Here is an 18,418-nt window from a genome sequence, read left to right as displayed (position 1 = left end):
ATTTGGCAGTTTGCATACATATGAGTGCGGCATGTCACAGTTGAAAGAATCCACTTGTCAGCACTTTCTACTGGACAAACTATGTAATGGTGACACTGTTTCTAAATTAAATGAAACCTTGTTTGGCATTTATATTCTGCAGTTACTGTCTGACACACTGATACCAATATATCTGCAATACGCCAATATAGATATAGCTGATATATTTTGTTCTATCTCTAATACTGGAGGTAACTCAGTAAGAGAGTAAGTTCCTCTTAGCAATTTTTCTTATTTGTTGTGACAATATCCTTTGAATTCATTGATATTATTTTTGCTTGTGATGCAATTAATGTTTTATTCATTATCTTATTTATTTCTCTCTCTATCCTGTTGACCATATAAACCATTTTTGAGTATTTTGAAAACGCAGTACTAAATGACCATCATTACTATTATTAATATTATTATTATTAGTAGTAGTGTTATAGTGTATAGTTGTTATTTATGATAATCAAACATTTTCTTTAACCCAAACCTGTAGGTTTTCTTTCATATGAATTATTCAGAGGTTTGTTTGCATTTTTAAAGCATCAGTGCAACTGGAGACTGTTACTCAGTGGCATGGTGACGGCAACACAGACCGCCAGTTGTCTGACTATCTTACTTTATATACTCTAGCCTTTAACCAACCTACTGTCGTTTTAAATATATTCAACATTCATCCCGCTCAGACATGGCCAGGATGTGTAAGGTTGACCAAAGGCTGCTGCAGATGCAGCTTGAAGCTGTGCAGACAATGAGAATGCTGCTTGTAGGAAAAGTCTTAATGGTAATGTGTGATCCATAACTGAGTTTATTCGACATGGTTCCTGTTCTGCTGTCTGATCTATCTGTACTCTTTATGTCTCTGAAATACAGGGGGAAAAAAATAATGGCTTTGATGTGCTCTACCATAACATGAAGCATGGTCAAATTTCCTCCAAGGAGCTGACAGACTTCATCAGAGAAAGGTAAGACCCAGTGGTGGCACACACATCAGTTTAGTCTTATTCTGAAGAGGTTAACAACAAGTTAATCTAGTACATACAGCACATCACTCATTAACTTTTTAATAATGTGTCTAGTTCTTCAGTACATGTCTTTCCTTTCTTGTGGTTTTCTTGGCATTTCCAGGTCGACACCTGCAGCTCCTGTTCCTTGTATTGTTCTTGTAACAACAACCAAAGGCTTAGCTGAGACTGATACTGACATAGACTTTACACTTAATTGCTACTGATCTCGAGACGTCCAGGTTCGTTCTAACTAGGGCTGGAACCAATTTTTTCATTAGCAATTAATCTCTCTGTTATTTGAACAACTCATTAATGGTTTTGTTTATTAAATGTGTCAAAATGCCTAAAGCAACTTCCCAGAATCCAAGGTGACGTGGGAAAATGTCTTAAAAGTCCAAAACCCAAAGACATTTAGTTTACTATGATATATGACAAAGAAAAGCAGCAAATTGTCACATTAGAAAAGCCTAAAGTACATAATGTAGTTTTTTTTAGTGTATCAAACTAAAATATTTAATAAGGGCAACATCATGACTAGGTAAATCAGTGTGTATGTTGTGCAAACTTAACCTCTTTGTCGAAGGAGCTTAAACTTGGCACAACCTGTAACCTGGTATTATGTTACACACCTTCAGTGTCAACAGCTTGATAATACCATAATGATAGCTTCTTTTCAAATTCTTGGCCTCACTGAGGTAGAGGTGTGTGTTCATGACCTACTGCATGATAGATGGTCTACCACTGGAATTCAACTGTGGATTCCACCGTCGACCTGACTTTGAGGGATGCACTCAGTCGGATTTGACGTCTTGGGTCAGCTGTGTTTATTTAAAGATGTTGGGAAAATCTGCTTCTTTCCATTATGTTAATTAAGTTTTACTTTTCGGGAAAAGATTTATGAATAAATAATGAAGTCACGTAATGTGGCTAATATTGATACTGTGATTGGATCAACCATTTTAAACTCATTTTGTTAGAATAAATCATCATTAAGCTTTTAACTTTGCTGAAACATAAACTCTCCTTGCAGCCTGCAGAGATGTGGTTGTTTGTACTATACAAATGAATCAGTGCAACACTGACCAGGAGACAGAAGGTCAAGTGAAGATTAAGTATCATAACTCTGTTGTGGCAGCTTCCAGACTGACCTTGCCTCTTGAGTTCACAGACCGAGTGATGTTTCATGGTCGTTCCCATTTGAAAAGCAGCACTATGGCTCCCTCTGCTGGGGGAAACAGCACTGTTCACTGTGTTAATGTCTTTCCAGGATATTTGCCCTAATGTCATTCACTGCGCAGGTCCCTAAAAGCATTTTAAGGCTAAGACTATATAAGCAATCTTCCAGAGACAAACACACATTCCTAAAATCTATAGCAGCTGTTTTTTACCAACACTGAGAGACAAAAAAAACACCTGCACCCTGCTTCTCATTCTCAGGTCCTATTTTATTCTAAGTGGATATGATTGACATTTCAATCATTCAAGTGCCAGAGACTATATATCGAAATAATCTGAATTCCAGGTTCATGTATTAGCTTTTTGGGACTCGCTCAACTGCATCTCACACAATTGTCATAAAATGCTACAGTTAGTATACAGAAAAATCAACGTACTTCACCACTTTATACTAACAGTAAATAATACAATACACGTGCCACTGCCAATTAAACTTCACAAAGACACATCAGCGTGTTTCTCCTAAGATTTATTACTTATTTTTTGTTTTCCAAGATCTTTCTGGAGCTGCCTCAGCACCACCCATAATAAATTTCAGTTTTTCCGTCCGTAAGCAGCACCACCATTTCTTTGTTCTTGTTTATTGCATTGTGGCAGATTAGTGATTATCAACAACACACTCAAAAATTTACTGTATTTTACACACTTTTTTGAATGTGAACACACTACATACTCAAACTCTGCCTAGATTAGTATGTAATAAGAATTTGGGACACGACTTCAGTCTTCCTCAGCAGACAGAGTGTGATCAGTTGTCATGGAGATGGCTCAGTTGTCTTAATTTATTTCATTAAGATTTAAAAAACAAAAATTTCCAAGGTCAAGAATTTACCCTCAAAACCATCTGTGGTCAACGGTTTGATTGACAAAAACAGTGTCATTGCTCACACAGAATGAAAGCCAAACTAAGAATATCTTAGTGCACAGATTTAGAATGAGACTAGAATCAGCCTCAAGTTGCATTTGGGAAACGGAGTTCAGGCCTGAATATTATGTGGCCCTCCAGTAACTAGCATAAACTACAATGTCCAACATACAAGAGCATTAACGGGAAAACAATACTTAGAAAAGAACTCAGAGTTGACTTAGAGAAGAAGTGTCTAAATATGAAGTCAAAAGGTACATGTGACTAATATAGCTGTGAAGCATTATAAATTTCTGTGTAAGATCTGTGTGCGTCTCTTGTGCATAACGCAACATGTAAACTTTAAACTGCTTTCATAAGTCCTGGTTTAGAAGTATAAACACCAGGTTTTTAAATGGTTATTATTGTTTATTTGTCAGCAGGATTACGCAAAAAGTACTGAACTGATTTGGGGGATGAGGGATGGGGCATGGACCAGCAAAGAACCCATTAAATTTTGGGCCAGATCCGGATCATTAACTAGGAATTAAAAAATCTTTTCTCTGAAGTCTGGTGAATGTTGTTTGACACTGGCTTTGGCGGATGTCTGTGCTCTCTGAATGCCCCTCTAGTTCTGGAAGTATTTACAACATGATAAAGTATAAAAATGAAAACTGCCATTCTGGGCTCGCAAAGATGTGGAAGTGGGAATGCAGCCCACAGTGCAATACTAGCTTGTGCCATCTTCTGTGTTGTTGCTGTGCTGTGTGTGAGTTTCCCTCTTCTTCCATGGGACATTTGTGTTTGTGTGTGTGTGTGTGTGAACCTGTGTGTGTGTCTGTGTGTGTGTGTGTGTGTGTGTGTGTCCTGTTTCCCCCTGGCTGACCTTCTTGCTGTGATGTGACTGCAGAGAGAGGCTGGCAAAATGAGACATGCATAATTCAGGCTTGCAGTATAACACTGCTGCAGTTTTTTTTTTTTATTCCTGTCACTTTGCTGCAGAAAGAAGAAATAAAAAGGAAAATTGGGAGAAGCAGGGTTTCAAACACTAACTTTCATACCCTGTCAGCTTCAACATGGAGTTTATGAACGAATCACAAGCCAAACCACACTTATTTGGCCACACACTGTGCATGTGGTCAAACATTTATGTTGCAAGCTCTAAGTGGGTGTTTCTGGCTGGGATCTGCAGTTGTTCAGTGGCATGGCCCCTGTGAGCCATAGCCTAGTTGAAAATACTTCAGAAAACTTTATCATACTATACAATGCAGTTTTAATTTAATGATTTAATGATGTCTGTGTGTGTTGTGCTTTTCACTCTGTCCTAGGAGTGCTATTGAAGAGGCCTATGCCAGGTCAATGACCAAACTTGCCAAGTCAGCTGGCAACTTTTCTCAGCTTGGGTGAGTCTAAACATCTGTCTTAATTTTTTTTTTTTTTAAATGAAAGACCAGTGTGAATTTAATGGAAGAAGGTCTGGCCGTGTCCTAACCTCTGAGGTGTCTGTCATCCTTCATCCCAGGACGTTTGCTCCGGTCTGGGATGTGTTCAAGAGCTCGACAGAGAAGCTGGCCAGCTGTCACATGGAGCTAGTGAGGAAACTACAGGAGCTTATAAAAGAGGTTCAGAAGTACGTGGAGGAGCAGGCCAAAGCACACAAAAAGGTACAGAGATGGAGAATAAAGGAAGCTGTGGCATTCAGATGGATCAAATTACGATACTTTTGTGATGTGTTTTGGTACCAATACAGTTTTTTTTTTTGTTTTTTTTTACAAAAATGTACAAAACCCCTTTTTTCTAATTAAAAAAAAGAAGCTGAGTTACTCAAATTTTAAATACAAGAAGTGTAAAAAAAACAACTGAAGTGTTAAATCAGAAACAAGTTCAAATTATAGCAAGCATTTATGCCAGTTTTTGCCTCTTGGTGGCTTGGACACATTTAGATTTATCCTCCGATTGTCACAAGTAGCTTGCTGCTCCACTGTTGCCACACAGGCATCACATGGTTGTCTTCACCCGATTGTCATCTATTTTTTTTTTTTACATATTTCCACAAGAAATATACAATATTTCAGTTAATCCCAGCATGAGAAAATGTTGTGTGTAGTGTAATTCCATGGCGCTTTTCTTTCTACACCTCACTCCTCCATGTCTCCTCCCCACTGAGACACACCATCAGCTCATATCTCATGCATGAAGCCACAGAACACAAAGTAAAATAGAAGCTTGGAATTAGCGTTTGAGTTCTGTTTGTGCTTTCAGCATGACAAAGTGGCTGTTACAGTTTCTCTCTGTCTCGTCCCTGCACGCGCTGCTCCTCTCTGCTTTGTGTTTCTTGGCTAAGTTGCAGACACAATGTACAGTGTAGTTAAGCAGAGCAAATAATAAAAAGTAAACACCCATCTTGGAGTGGGTGCTCATCATTTGTACATTATTTAGGGTTTTGCCAGTTTAGTTTTCTTCTGCTTACATCAGTGCTGTTTACATTAGATCATGACTGTGTGTTATAAGTCTTTACCCCTTCCTGTTCAAGTTGATATGAAGAGCTATAAGAATGGGACAAATGCAGTCTGTTCAGTTGGATCCATTTTTAATATCTGCTGCATAGCTTTAATCACTTCCTGCTGCAGTGTGCAACAGTTCTGTGTCACATGCTGGAGAGTTGAACTGAGGAAGTGAAATAGTGTTTTACTTGAGCACTGAAGAACCACTGTGTTTTATTTTTCCAAACTCACATAATAAACAAGGGTATTCCAGGACAAGTGTTGACTGTGTATTATGCTAAGTTGAATCTATAGAGCAATGGGTGACACTTGCACTTATTATTTAGCCTGTTGTTGGCTGAGTAACTGTACGTGACGTTTGTGTGTTGTCAGACAAAAGAAGAGGTGGCGTCCACCCTGGAGGCCGTCCAGAACATCCAGACCACATCTCAGGCCCTGCAGAAGTCCAAGGAGATCTACAATGCCAAAACTGTGGAGCAGGAGCGCCTCCGCAAAGAGGGGGCCACCCAGAGAGATGTGGACAAGGTGGGAGGTCACACTCGCATGTACATGCACACACACACACGCCCACATAATCATGGTATGCTATTAAGGCATGATGAAGTGCCTTAACACTCCAGTCTTCACAGAAACCTTAACCCCAAAGAGCCTCTTGCTTTCAAATGTGAATAGGAGTTTGGTTTCCTTTGCTGATTTGTCAGTTGATCTGGAAAAACAGAGGCCCATTGTCTACAGTATACACACTGATGATAGCCATTTATCTGTCTGTTTGTACTTTGCAGGCTGGAGTGAAAGCCAAAAAAGCCACAGAGACCTACAAGTCATATGTGGAGAAGTACGCCACAGCGAAGTCAGAGTTTGAACAGAAGATGGCAGAAACTGCACAGGTATTGTGATAACTGAATTTCCGTGTGCTGCGTGCTGTGCTCACAAACTCTGTCTGTTGTCAGTCGCTGTGGTATGCAACACTTTTCTTGTGTAACATGTCAGTCTCGTGTGTGTGTGTGTGTGTGTGTGTGTGTGTGTGTGTGTGTGTGTGTGTGTTCCACGTTTCATGCCCTGTATCATCTCCAGATTGTGTTTTTTCCTCTGCAATGGAATCATTGTGGAAACCTTTGATTGGATCCATCTGAAGGGCTGATTAGATAAACTCCAAATTAAAATCAGATCAGCAGATTTTGGCCTCCATATCCTCCTGCACCGCAGCAGCTCCGCCACCAGAAATGGTTCCAGTTAGGCCCCGGCATTTTTGTTTTTTTCCCCCTGGGAGAAAGCGGCATTGCAGCTTTGCTTCCCCCAGGATCACAGTCTACAGCTCATCTCAAACTCGGCACATGTGGACATGCGTTATAAACACTGAACACATGTGCTCTCTGACATCACTGGGGCTCCTACATGTGTGCACTCTTTTGTCTGGTGGTGGGTGGGTGTGTCTGTGTGTGAGCGTCTGCTGGCTCTTATTGTGGTGAATGACAGAAGCACGTCTCTGTAGTGTAGATGCAGCAGTGAGTGGCTCTTTGTGGTAAGAAAGGCTCCTCTCCCTCCACACTGTGATTTTCCAGTTTCTGATTATTTATGCTCATTCTCCTTGGGTTACCCCCAAAAGCCCAGGAAATAACTACTAGCGTTTAAGGCCGTGATCTACCACATACTACTGCTTAGAGCCAGAAATGAAATGAACAGAATAATTGTGTGAGAAGCAATATGTGTGTGAGCGCCATAGACCACCCAAACAGACACACAGACACACAGGAAGCAGCAGGGTCAAAACAAGGAAGTGAAGTTTCCTTGGCTGCTGCATTTTCATCCTTAACTTATTTTTGTTTTCATGCCTGTTTATAATGACACCGTGAGGCTGTGATGCAGATTTGTGAGTATGCAGTTAATTTGAGTGGGTGATTTGTTGCATCGTTGTGCCATGACGGCCCTTCGCCTCTGTGTTACAGAAATTCCAAGACATTGAAGAAAGCCACATTCTCCACATGAAGGAGATCATTCAGTCATACTCACAGTCTGTTGATGAAACGCACATTCAAATAGGAGAGGTGAGTATACACACACACACACATATGCACACATGCGCACATACATACACTCTGACATTCCTGTGGGTGGAGTAGATGTCTTGTTGACGTGAGGCTGTGCTCATTGGGTTCACTGTGTGTCATATCAATTAGTGTCGTCTTTGATCTCACTAATCATTTAACTGAGAAGCAGGAAATGGTCCATTCAGCCTTTTATGCCAAGCAATTAAAAACTGATCAAAACTCCCTCTCAGCCTATCTAAAACACCTCCACAAGTCCAAACATTTGCCAAATGCTGTGTCTGAAAGCTAGAAGTGCTGCATGGGCCCGTTTGTTTCTGGAAGAGTGTGTTTAGGTTTTAGAGAATGGCAGCAGGTCTGATCAACTCCAATTGTGAAGGCTTTCAAACATCGTTCACAAGTATATTAATCAGTATTTAACGTGAAACACAGATTTCTTTTCATTTATTTATTCAGCAATCATACTTACCAGTGCCACACAGAATAACTCAGGACTGACTACAATCTGCTGCTCTGCTCTCATTAATCTGTGGCTGCTCTGTGCGAAAGCAGTTGCTGCAGTTCCCTCATCGTCCACAGAGGGCGACGCAGCTCCACCGTGAGAGCGTCTCTCTCCAGCCTGCAGCTCGTGCGGCAAGTTGGAAAGAATGTGGAGCGACAGGCTACCGCAGGTTATTCAGTCTCACAGTTCCTGCTTCTGAGCAGGAGATGTGCAGTGCTGCTGCCTGTTGCTGAGCCAAATTAAAATACTGTTTGAAGACAAGTGGCCCGTCGTTCCAGCCAATCCAGAAAGTCAGAATCAGTCTAAGAAGTTGTGATTTTGGTGATAAGTAGTCTTCACTCCAAGTTGTGAGGGAGTTTGGGAATAACATTATAACATAAGGGTGAGGCAGGATGACAGAGAGGAGGGTGAAGGAGACTGGGATTAACTCTGCAACATTGTGAGAAGTCACTAAACCCGCAGGCTGAAAAGCAAACAGACAAAAACATACATGTGCATCTTTTTATATTTAAAATATCTAATGTTATGAGAGCTGTTTCAGTTAGACACACACACACACACACACACATAACACAGAGAAGATATGAATCCCTGTGTACTTTGGAGTAATTTTATCGACTTGTGTTACATTTCATTTCAGTCTCTTTCTCTGAGCAAGAAACTGTATGAATATTAACTTTAAGTTATTGTTCTTGCTGTTCTAACTGATGTATTTCTTCAGTTATACTGAATATACTTAAATTATAATTTTAATGTCACAGGATCTATGTTATAATATTTAACAAGTGGCCAAACAGTTATAAAAACTTTCAGTCATAGTTCAAGAGTCAAGATTTAAGGAATCATTTCTCACCTAGTTAAATATATTTTCAGGATGTGCAGTAAAATGTGGGGGGCGGCATACCTAAGAGGATGTGCTAAAAGGCTAATGTGCACCAATAATAATTAGAATAAAAGTAATAATAAAGGATTATAAAAGCTATGTTAATGTCAAAGTTTGAATTTCAAAATGTATATTTGAAAGTGCAACAAGTCCCACTATCACAGAAAAGTTTTAAAACTACCTAGACGTGGTCCAGTCTGGTGCTGCATACAAGAGAGTGAAGAATTACAACACTGTTATGACCACAGCAGAGTAACAGCCAGCTAAAGCAAAACCTCTCTCAGTCATTCAGTGAGTGAATATGATGTGTGTGCGAAGGGAGTGCATATAGTGTGTGTTTTTATATATATATATATATATATATATATATATAGTGTATAGTGGATAAAGTTGTTTGAGTGGGGAAAAAACAACTCGATAGTACATAAGACAATCAAAGATGTTGTAGAATGATCTTAAAGTTAGTCATAGTAAATCTATGGCCAATAAAGCAAAAATCTATATTTTTTCACATCAATACATATCTATGACTCAGAGGGAGGCAATCAAACTAAAAAAGGAACGCTGTAAAATTGTGCCAAGATACTGTGATGATGGATGATGAAGATGTTGCAGATTTGACTTCTTTGACAATGTTATTAGTAGTACCGCAAGTTAGCAAGTTTTTCATTTATATTTGATGTTTGAATCACTTAAAATGTAGATATTACTTTCCCTGTAGACATTATAAAATTCATTTTTTTGGGAAGTTGGTGGCGCATCATGTCCTTGTCGCTGCATTAGTGACTTCTACTGCATGGTTGGAGATGCCTGCAAACAGATTTGCACATCTGGGGTGGGGTAGCATGAATCTCTGCGTGCCGTAAACCCCTTTAGTTATGTTCCTTGCTGGCAGGTGAACAGGAATGGCTGGTGGGTCCTTGTTTGTCAGTTTATCAGACAACACATGTCTGTTAGCAGCCACATCAGGCCAACAGTGGGGTTAGCAGTGACTTTGACAGTTGTGCAAACAACAAAACAACAACTTCAACAAAAGTGTTGTTTTTGTCTTCTACGTAGCTCCTCCAACAGTCGAACCCAGTGTTGGAGCTGCTGTCAGTCCAGGGACATTAAACTACCAGAGACAAGAGACTTTCAGGGATGTTCAGTGAGTGAAACCTGAGCAAAGGGCACCTGTAACTGAAAGAGTCACTAAAATCAAGAAGTATCAATGTCAAGCTTGCAGACAAGGCTCAGCCATTACCAGCTCAGTGGGCATGAGGGATAAGGGTGATAGAACGAAGGGATGAGAGGGAAAAAGTGAGTGTGTAAAGAAAGAAAAATACCATATATAGTTATATTAAGTGTCTATTTGAGCTGAGAGAAGTGCAGAATGTTGTTCACTGTGCAGAGGGCTTTAAACTCACATAAGGGCAGGTGTGTCTGTCAGTGTGCGTGCTGTGTTTGTTTTTTTAAGTAAGCATTTGTGTGTGAGTGAGGATCCCTTGAAGGCAGATGCATGTTTCGAGCATGTGGGCGAAAGAGGTCTCCGCAGTACGAGGTCTGAGTGTGTCTGAGTGTGTGTGTGTTTGTGTCTGTGAGAGAGAGAGAGAGGCGAGCAGGGCATGCAGGTTGATGACATTAGTGCCCCCCCAACATGGCAGCAGCACCTGACAGATCGCGTGTGCTGCAGTGAGCATACTTCCTCACCGCGGCAACCTCCCTGCTGCCCCCCGACTCACCCGCATCACCCTCCCCCCCCAACATCCTCTCCTGCCAGGGCACAGAAGGCTAATGCACTCCACCTCGCTACAGGGGCCTGGGGGGGCAGACACATATGTGTGCGTATGCGTGTGTGTTTGTTTGATAGTGGAGCCCGCTCTGCGCTCACAGTATCACGCACATCTAAATGGTTTGGTGAGACGGCACAGTCAAGCACCGCTCTTCATCCCCATGCCTATACATCGCTTTCACTTCCCCATCAGTAAACACACAAGCACACATGCACATCCAAAACAAACAAGCAAACAAACACTATCCTTCCTCTGATACAGCCCAAAGGGCAGACCACAGTGCCAACAACAATGATTCAACCTGACACTATAGAGTGACAGTAAAGTACAGTATGTCTCCACAGGCCGAATACAAAATAAATGTTATAAATATCAACTAAAGGCAAAGCAGTGGAGGTTACAGGGAGAGTGCAGCAGGCTGCGTTTGTCTCTCGTCCTGTGCATCACACAACAAATCTCCTGACTTAATTGACAGTTTGAAAGTCAAAAGCGCAGAACAATAAGTTTAATGTTGGCTCACTGAACACTGACTTACCTGCATTTCACCCAACAAGGGTTTGACAGTTAACATATTTATCTATTACAATGAGAAATATTCAGTGCAGTAAATTATATTATAGTGTCGCAAAAAAGCAAATATATTGATGTGTACAGTAAAGACTAATACAAGTGGAAAAACACTTCCTGACTGCAGTAGATGGCTGTTTAACTTTACCTAAAAGCAACATAATCAATCAAAAAAGGCTCCTCCAGCTTAAAAGATTTCACATACAGAAGCTTTAAATTGTCCATAAACACAGCATACACCGAATGCAGCTGACCAGATACAGGCCTGCGCGTGTGATAATACATTTAAAACATTTTATTGGAGTTACAGAACCAAAAAAATCTACCAACAAGCTGTGCGCGATGAGCAGTGATCACCTGAGGAAAGAAGTCAATAGCTCAGTTGGAAGTGAACAGAATGAAAGTGTCTCATTCTTCACTCAGGTTCAGAGCACTGGAAAACCACACTGCAATATTTATTCAGTGTTGTTCCATATTTGAAGGTGAAGTTGGATGTGGCTGCACTGACAGCACTTAGATATGTAGTTTATCTGACTTTTGTTTAGTGAGGCGACTGGCGATCATTACATTTACAAAAAATGTTCTTTTTTTTTTTTTTTATTGGTGTATTGATTGCCAATTTACTGAGTCAATAATAAGGCCGGGTGTCGAACTATACTTTTATGGTTTGATACTATTGCCGTGTCAGTCTTTACCTAAGGAGAAAATGAGTAAATCAGCGTCAGTGAGCCAATAAGCTGTTTATTTACACAAACATGTTCAAGTGTGTAAAGAGACCAGGCTCAAAAATAAAATAAAATTTCGTACAGTAATGAGTATCGTAATTTTCTTCTTGTTAAAATGGATTTATTCAGGAATTGGTGTCAGTACGGATATTGAAGATTTTTGAATGATACACAGCCCTGGTCAATTCCTAACCCCAATACTAAAAAACGGTGCTGCAGTTGAACTTGTTCACCCATATTTACCTGTCAGTCAACATGATTTGTTCTTTTTGATTTTACAGCTCCATAATGAATTTGTGAGGAACATTGAAAACACCTCAGTGGAGAGTTTAATACAGAAACTGGCTGAGAGCAAAGGAACGGGAAAGGAGAGACCAGGTAAGTCACTACAGTGCGTGTGAGTGTGTGTGTGTGTGTGTGTGTGTGTGTGTGCTTCATTCTAATAATCAGTGTTGGTCAGTGCTTGCGTTGTGTGTAAATAAATCGGTCCTCTGCCTGTTCCTGCCTTGTGGGGATGGGAGGGGTGTATAGAGAGGGGCAATTAGAAGTAGGAGAGGGCCATCAGAGTCAATCATAGTAATCTGCTGTAAAGGTAGGCAGGCTTGGCATTCCAGTAAGCATGTGACACACAGGGGGCTTTGCTGTGCTCGCAGACTAAGCAGGCAGAACCAACCTTTTGAGGAGGTCAGAGCTCAACAATGACTCTTGTGTAAACTTTGCCATGCCACAATAATCAAGGGAATACTCCTCAGACTCCTTTGGCTCTACCGCCCTCACCTCCCTCTTTCTTCACACACACACACACACACACACACACACACAGCTCATTCAACCATAGTTAGTGACTTACTCTTGCAGTTAGTGGAGTAGCTCTGAAGCTTGTTTTTTTTTTTTTTAAGCAATCAGCTGTTAATTAGTCTTTGAAATTTGCATGTGAACAGTTTAAACACCAATCACTTCCCCAGTCCCTGTACTTGTACTACATTACGTCAGGTCACAGGCACAAAGGCTTCACCTCTGCTGTGTTTGTGTGTACACACATGGTGACCCCTGTGTCCAGACGCTGCGTCCGAGGAGTGGTGGCCTTCATTTGTTTGGACAGCAGAATTAATTGAGGCTAAAAAACGGTCAAAAAATTCCTCTTGTATCAAGCTGTTCATTAGGGATTGCACAGCAGCCCCGGGCCTGTCAGAAAAATAACCTGTCTGTCCCCTGATTAAATAGCTGAACGGATGGCCGGTCCAGTGCCTTTAGAGAGAGAGAGGTTGAATAAACTTTCTATTGCGGAAACAATCCCAAAGTGACACACTGCGAGGCAGGGGGGTTCGGAGTGTTCAACGATATCCAGCTGAGCTGTCAACTGGCGGTGGGCCAGACACGCAAACCCCCCACCCCACCCCCCCACCCCACCCCTCCACCCCTCCACCCCTCTCCCACTCCCAGTGCCATGTGAAGCATATGCAATTTAAAAAACCATTCTCCGCTCATGCGTGACTGCATGCTTCCCTCACAGAGAGTAGAAAGAAAAGAAACATCTTCCCCTGTATAAACAAAGTCGTCTGTCTGTTTGGGAGATGTTTAAACAGTTCCTAATGTCTGCCCAGATTTAGGTAATATTCATGTGTCTGGTGTTTAGACTTTTTTTGCAGTTGGTGTGCATAAATATTGTCAGATGCAATCGCGGGACGCTAGCGGCAAAGAGTTCCTGCTTTGCCTTGGCCTTACGTAGATCCACAGCATTTGTTAAACATCCCAGAGCTTGAACAAAGAATGCAATGTGTAATTTTCCAGTAATTTCCCCCCCTCTCTGGGTCCCTTTTTTAATTACTTTTGTTTGACAATATGTACAGCTGATAGATTTAATGAAAGATGAGATAATGGGTATGAGCTTCCTCTCCAGGAAAAGATACACCTCATGAGTTCAGACATTCTTACCTGTTTTATGTCAGTACAATGAGCGAATTGGGATGATGAAATTACTGTGTCTGTGTCTGTGTGTGTGTGTGTGTGTGTGTGTGTGTGAGTTTGTCTGCGTGTCTCTCTCACTTCCTCCCATGAGAGAAAGTTCTTGAACGAGCATGCCAATTTTTGTTTTGATTGGCATGAAACTCTCTTAACGCGCACGCACACAAACAGTGGTTCGTGCTCCGCGTTGTGTGTTCGCCGGCGGTGAAGAGGCCCGATATTGCACAGTAGAGTAGATCGGTCATTGGTGTACTTTATCCACTTCACTTGGCGTGATGCATGCCTCTCGTGACTCGCCGCTTCCCTGCGCTTCACTCAGCATTGCACACGCCAAACAATGCGTCAATTCTGCTCACGACTGGCGTCCTCTGGGGAGACTTCATTGGACCGCCGCTACTGTATACATTTTGAGTTAAAATATCATTAGCTTTGTTGTTTTCAGGTCAAGGCATGTTAGTGTATCGGAAATATTGCCAGAGGGTCCTGCCCCATCTCCCTCTCTCCCTCTCTCTCTCTCTCTCTCTCTCTCTCTCCTGCTCATCTTGTGAGCCATTAAGCTTTTCTAGCTCTATACAGTACATCTGTCTGTATCTGGTTTGAGACTACACGTCTTTCAGGTCATACATGTTAAGAAAAATCATTTAAAAAACTGCATCTCAGCAAGATGTGTCGTCTCCTGTCGAGCTTCCAGATTTTGTAACACAGCCGTGTAACTGCAACGTTAATACTGGAGCGTAGAAATAAAATATACTGTAGTTTGTGTGTGTGTGTGTGTGTGTGTGTGTGTGTGTTTACATTTATAATTAAATTAATTAATGATTCACTTTGCTTAATTATGTAGCTCTGGAATCACTTTTTCTAATAGTTGATTACGTCATACACAAACACACACATACTGACACTAATTGACACGTACACACATCGCATGTCTTGCCACTGGTTTTCTTACAACTCTTTAGTGTGTGTTTGTGTGTGTGTTTGTGTGAGCATGTGTATGTTAAAGCGCCGACCCTTTGAAAAGCCTCTATAAATGTTTCCGGTGGGTGGGGGCACACTTGAAGCGTGACAATCCGACTGCAGGGCCTCGGAGGTGAATGTGTATAATTGATGAACATTAAATTAAGTGTGAACGTTGTTGTTTTTCACTGTTCTCATCATATGAACGACGGATCCAAATAACCAAAAGCAATGTTATCTTTTGATATCATGGTCATTAGCTGGAGTAGATGTGACGATCTGTTGGTTCAGTGTGTCGATCCACGTTCTTTCAGCAGGATACGAGTGTCTGTGTGCGCAGGATTGTTTGTTTTTTGGCTCTTTCTTCTTTGCATGTCAGAGAGAGGGAGGAAAGGGCATCTCTTAAGCCTGAGAGCAGATTTGTCCATGTGGCTTTAAACACTTCACTGCGTTTAATCTTGGACTTGTTTGTCTTATTGTAATAGGGTTAGTGACTTTGCGTGTCCCGCGTGGGCAGGTTTAGTTTCAGCTCAGTTCATACCTGCTGTTTGTTGTGAGGCTCCTGCGCTGATTTAGAATTGGCTCAGAGATTGTGGTGATTCGTGTGTCCCAGGTGGAGTTTTTGTGTGTGTGATTCTGCGAGGAAAGGCCTCTGCGCTCGCAGAGTAGCGCTTTGCGTCCCCAAGAGGGAGTGTCACAACTCTATGAGTGCCACCAGACACACAGTTGACTCCGCCATTGACCCTGTCTGCCCTCTGGGACCGGCCCAGCCCTTGTTCATATACACTCTCTGTATGGCACGCCAGACTGCATGTTGTGTGTTTGCCAAAGTGTGTGCTTGAGCTGTGTGTATGTGTGTGTGTGTGTGTGTGTGTGTGTGTGTGTGTGTGTGTGATTATTGCGTGATGTACATTCACAGCATTCACAGCAGGAGGTCGTTGACCCTTTCCGTGCTAAATGAACCTAAATGATTTTTTTTGTCTCATTAGGACCCATTGAGTTTGAGGAGTGCAATACAGCTATTGCTACTGAAGGTGAGTCTTGTTACAAAATTAAAGACACACAAGAGAAGTTTTACATTTACACTAAATTAAGCCTTAAATGTGTAATCCAAGTTTTTTTTTTTTCTATAATCAATAAAAAAATTTTGTTTTTGTTTTAAGGTGCTAAACCCAGAAAGCGAAAACCGTTCGGCATCCCAGGTCGTAGGAAAGACAAGGACACAGACTCGACGTGAGTGAAGACTTTTTCATCTTCTGTCCACCATCACAGTTTATTCAGCTTACTTATTAATACTTATCATTATGTGACCATTTTGTCTTCCAGGGAATCTACAGAAGTTGAAGCTGCTGTGAGTATCCACCAAAACTAGTTAATGAATTTATTAATTCAATTGATACTTGTGTGTTTATATTAATTCAGTTTTGTATGTTATTTTGATTTCAAACAGCAGGAGGTAGAAAAGATCCTTGTTCTCTTCAGTTTTGTGTTTTACTATGTGAACATGTGACTCTCTCTCTCTCTCTCTCTCTCTCTCTCCCTCTCTCTCTCTGTCCGTCTGTCTGTTGTTTGTTTAGTACATTTGCTCATTCGTTCATTCTTCTCTCTGTGTTTGTGCTTGTAGAACACTGCCAATGGCGCTCCCCCCGGATACTATGGGGCCATAGACATCCAGAATGCTGTAAGCAAGCTAACACACACAGACACACACATACACACAGAGTAAATATTCATATTCACACCTTTTTCATTGTAAACCAAAATAGATAAATATATTTCATAAAAACAGAAATTGAAAATTATTTTTTTAATAATCAGAGCTATATTTTTTTTTTTCACTTTTCACTGGATTTCAACAAAAAACTTTTTACCCCTTCTTTTATTATTATTCATGTATATATCTATATCTAAAGTAACATATATAAATATTTAATTTGAAAATCAAGTTCTAAGCTGTTGTTGCACATGATGACATTAGTTCAGATGAGTATCAGCCAAACTTTATGTGTGAATAGAGTGTAGATACTGATATTTCTAATACTTCCACTGTGTACCATTTTGTTTGTAATATAATTATAGATACTTTCTATACAGCATGCTAGAAATTATATGTACTGATTAAATGACAAGATCTACACTAAAATAATAATACATTTAATAAAGTTATAAAGTTTGACTTTGTTCAAATTTAGCATGAGACAGAAGAGAGACAAACATGGTTGAAACCAACTACAGGTAAAAGTCAACAGGTATTGGAATTATTTCTTGTCTAATATTTGATTGAAAATGTCAATTCAAATATAATTTTAAAAGAAAAAACTATTGTAGCACAGTGTTGATACATTTCTTTTTAAATCCAAAGATTTCCCTGCTTTAAAATTTGAGCATACACATACAATACATTTATTTTAAACATAACTTTGTTCTGCTTGTGTTTTTGTAGAATGTCCCGCAGGTCGATGCGGAGGGTTTCTGTATCAGACCAGAAGTAAATGAAAACGATATCCTTTCCATTTGTCCTGATGCTGTTCTCACTCTCAGGCTCAGTCCAGCTTGGACGACATCAAAGATTTTATTGCCATTTGTTTTTCTGCTCACACCCGTCTGCAGTCTGAGGCCAAGACTAAACAAAACCGGACTTGTGGATGATCTCTCTCTCTCTCTCTCTTGCTCTCTCTCTTTTTCTGCTCTGTAGTCGTTGTCTCCTTGACTTTTTTTTGTTTTTTGCTCACATGCCAAAGAGAATTCCTTCTATTCGTCCAGCGACTCAGAGGATGAAGATGAACCCAGGAAGTTCCATGTAGAAATCAAGCCCGTTCAGCCAAACAACGGCACGCACCAGAACAGAGCCACCATTGACGAGCTCAAAGCCTCCATTGGAAACATCATCCTGTCGCCCTCGACCTCGGTATGACTTCATGACAGACTAAAAACATACCAAACACTAAAACTCCCAAACACAAACCTGTTGATGTCCAGCTCTGCTGCACCAGAAGTCTGCTCTGCCTGTGCAACACTAGAGGGCAACAGGAGAATGTCTAACCTCTGTTAAGGATGATGGGAACGCCATTTAACCGGCCGCACCATCCCTCCTGTAGATGTCTGCCATTAGTCACTCTTTCTAGAAGCTTATTTTATTTACATTGGAAAGTCATATGTGTTATGTCCAATTTATTTCCTATGCCAGATTGGCTTCTGATTCAGTAAGGTTCCTGTTTGCTCACAGTTCATGTCTTGTTTTTACTTGGAATTCAGTTTCATGTTGAACAACCTTGGGATCAGGCTTTTCTTTTCTTTTTTTTTTTTTTTTTTTTAAAGAAAAAATATCAAGAACTCAGAAACAATAATTTTTGAGTTAAGTATCTGATGTTGTTGGCCTTTACT

General features: G+C 40.7%; 1 protein-coding gene across 11 annotated transcripts in view; it reads left to right on the top strand.

Annotated features, from left to right (window-relative positions):
- fcho2 (FCH and mu domain containing endocytic adaptor 2) overlaps nt 1–18,418 on the top strand; it is a 42,675-nt gene that overhangs the window by 7,691 nt on the left and 16,566 nt on the right. For 8 of the 11 annotated variants that reach the window (XM_056403291.1, XM_056403294.1, XM_056403292.1 and 5 more), the window contains exons 2-15: nt 901–992; nt 4,443–4,517; nt 4,637–4,778; nt 5,991–6,143; nt 6,401–6,505; nt 7,565–7,663; nt 12,394–12,490; nt 16,024–16,068; nt 16,198–16,267; nt 16,361–16,385; nt 16,659–16,715; nt 17,227–17,283; nt 17,478–17,537; nt 17,769–17,942. In XM_056403291.1, coding sequence (XP_056259266.1) covers nt 901–992; nt 4,443–4,517; nt 4,637–4,778; nt 5,991–6,143; nt 6,401–6,505; nt 7,565–7,663; nt 12,394–12,490; nt 16,024–16,068; nt 16,198–16,267; nt 16,361–16,385; nt 16,659–16,715; nt 17,227–17,283; nt 17,478–17,537; nt 17,769–17,942 — 1,251 coding nt within the window. The remainder of the gene's footprint in view (nt 1–900; nt 993–4,442; nt 4,518–4,636; nt 4,779–5,990; nt 6,144–6,400; nt 6,506–7,564; nt 7,664–12,393; nt 12,491–16,023; nt 16,069–16,197; nt 16,268–16,360; nt 16,386–16,658; nt 16,716–17,226; nt 17,284–17,477; nt 17,538–17,768; nt 17,943–18,418) is intronic. The other 3 variants (XM_056403293.1, XM_056403301.1, XM_056403302.1) reach the window with 1 other exon arrangement.

This window comes from Seriola aureovittata, chromosome 18 (assembly GCF_021018895.1).
Source record: "Seriola aureovittata isolate HTS-2021-v1 ecotype China chromosome 18, ASM2101889v1, whole genome shotgun sequence".
In the NCBI taxonomy this organism is placed as follows: domain Eukaryota; kingdom Metazoa; phylum Chordata; class Actinopteri; order Carangiformes; family Carangidae; genus Seriola; species Seriola aureovittata.
Note: the sequence above shows the minus strand (reverse complement) of the source record. Positions and strands in the feature narration are given on the sequence as shown.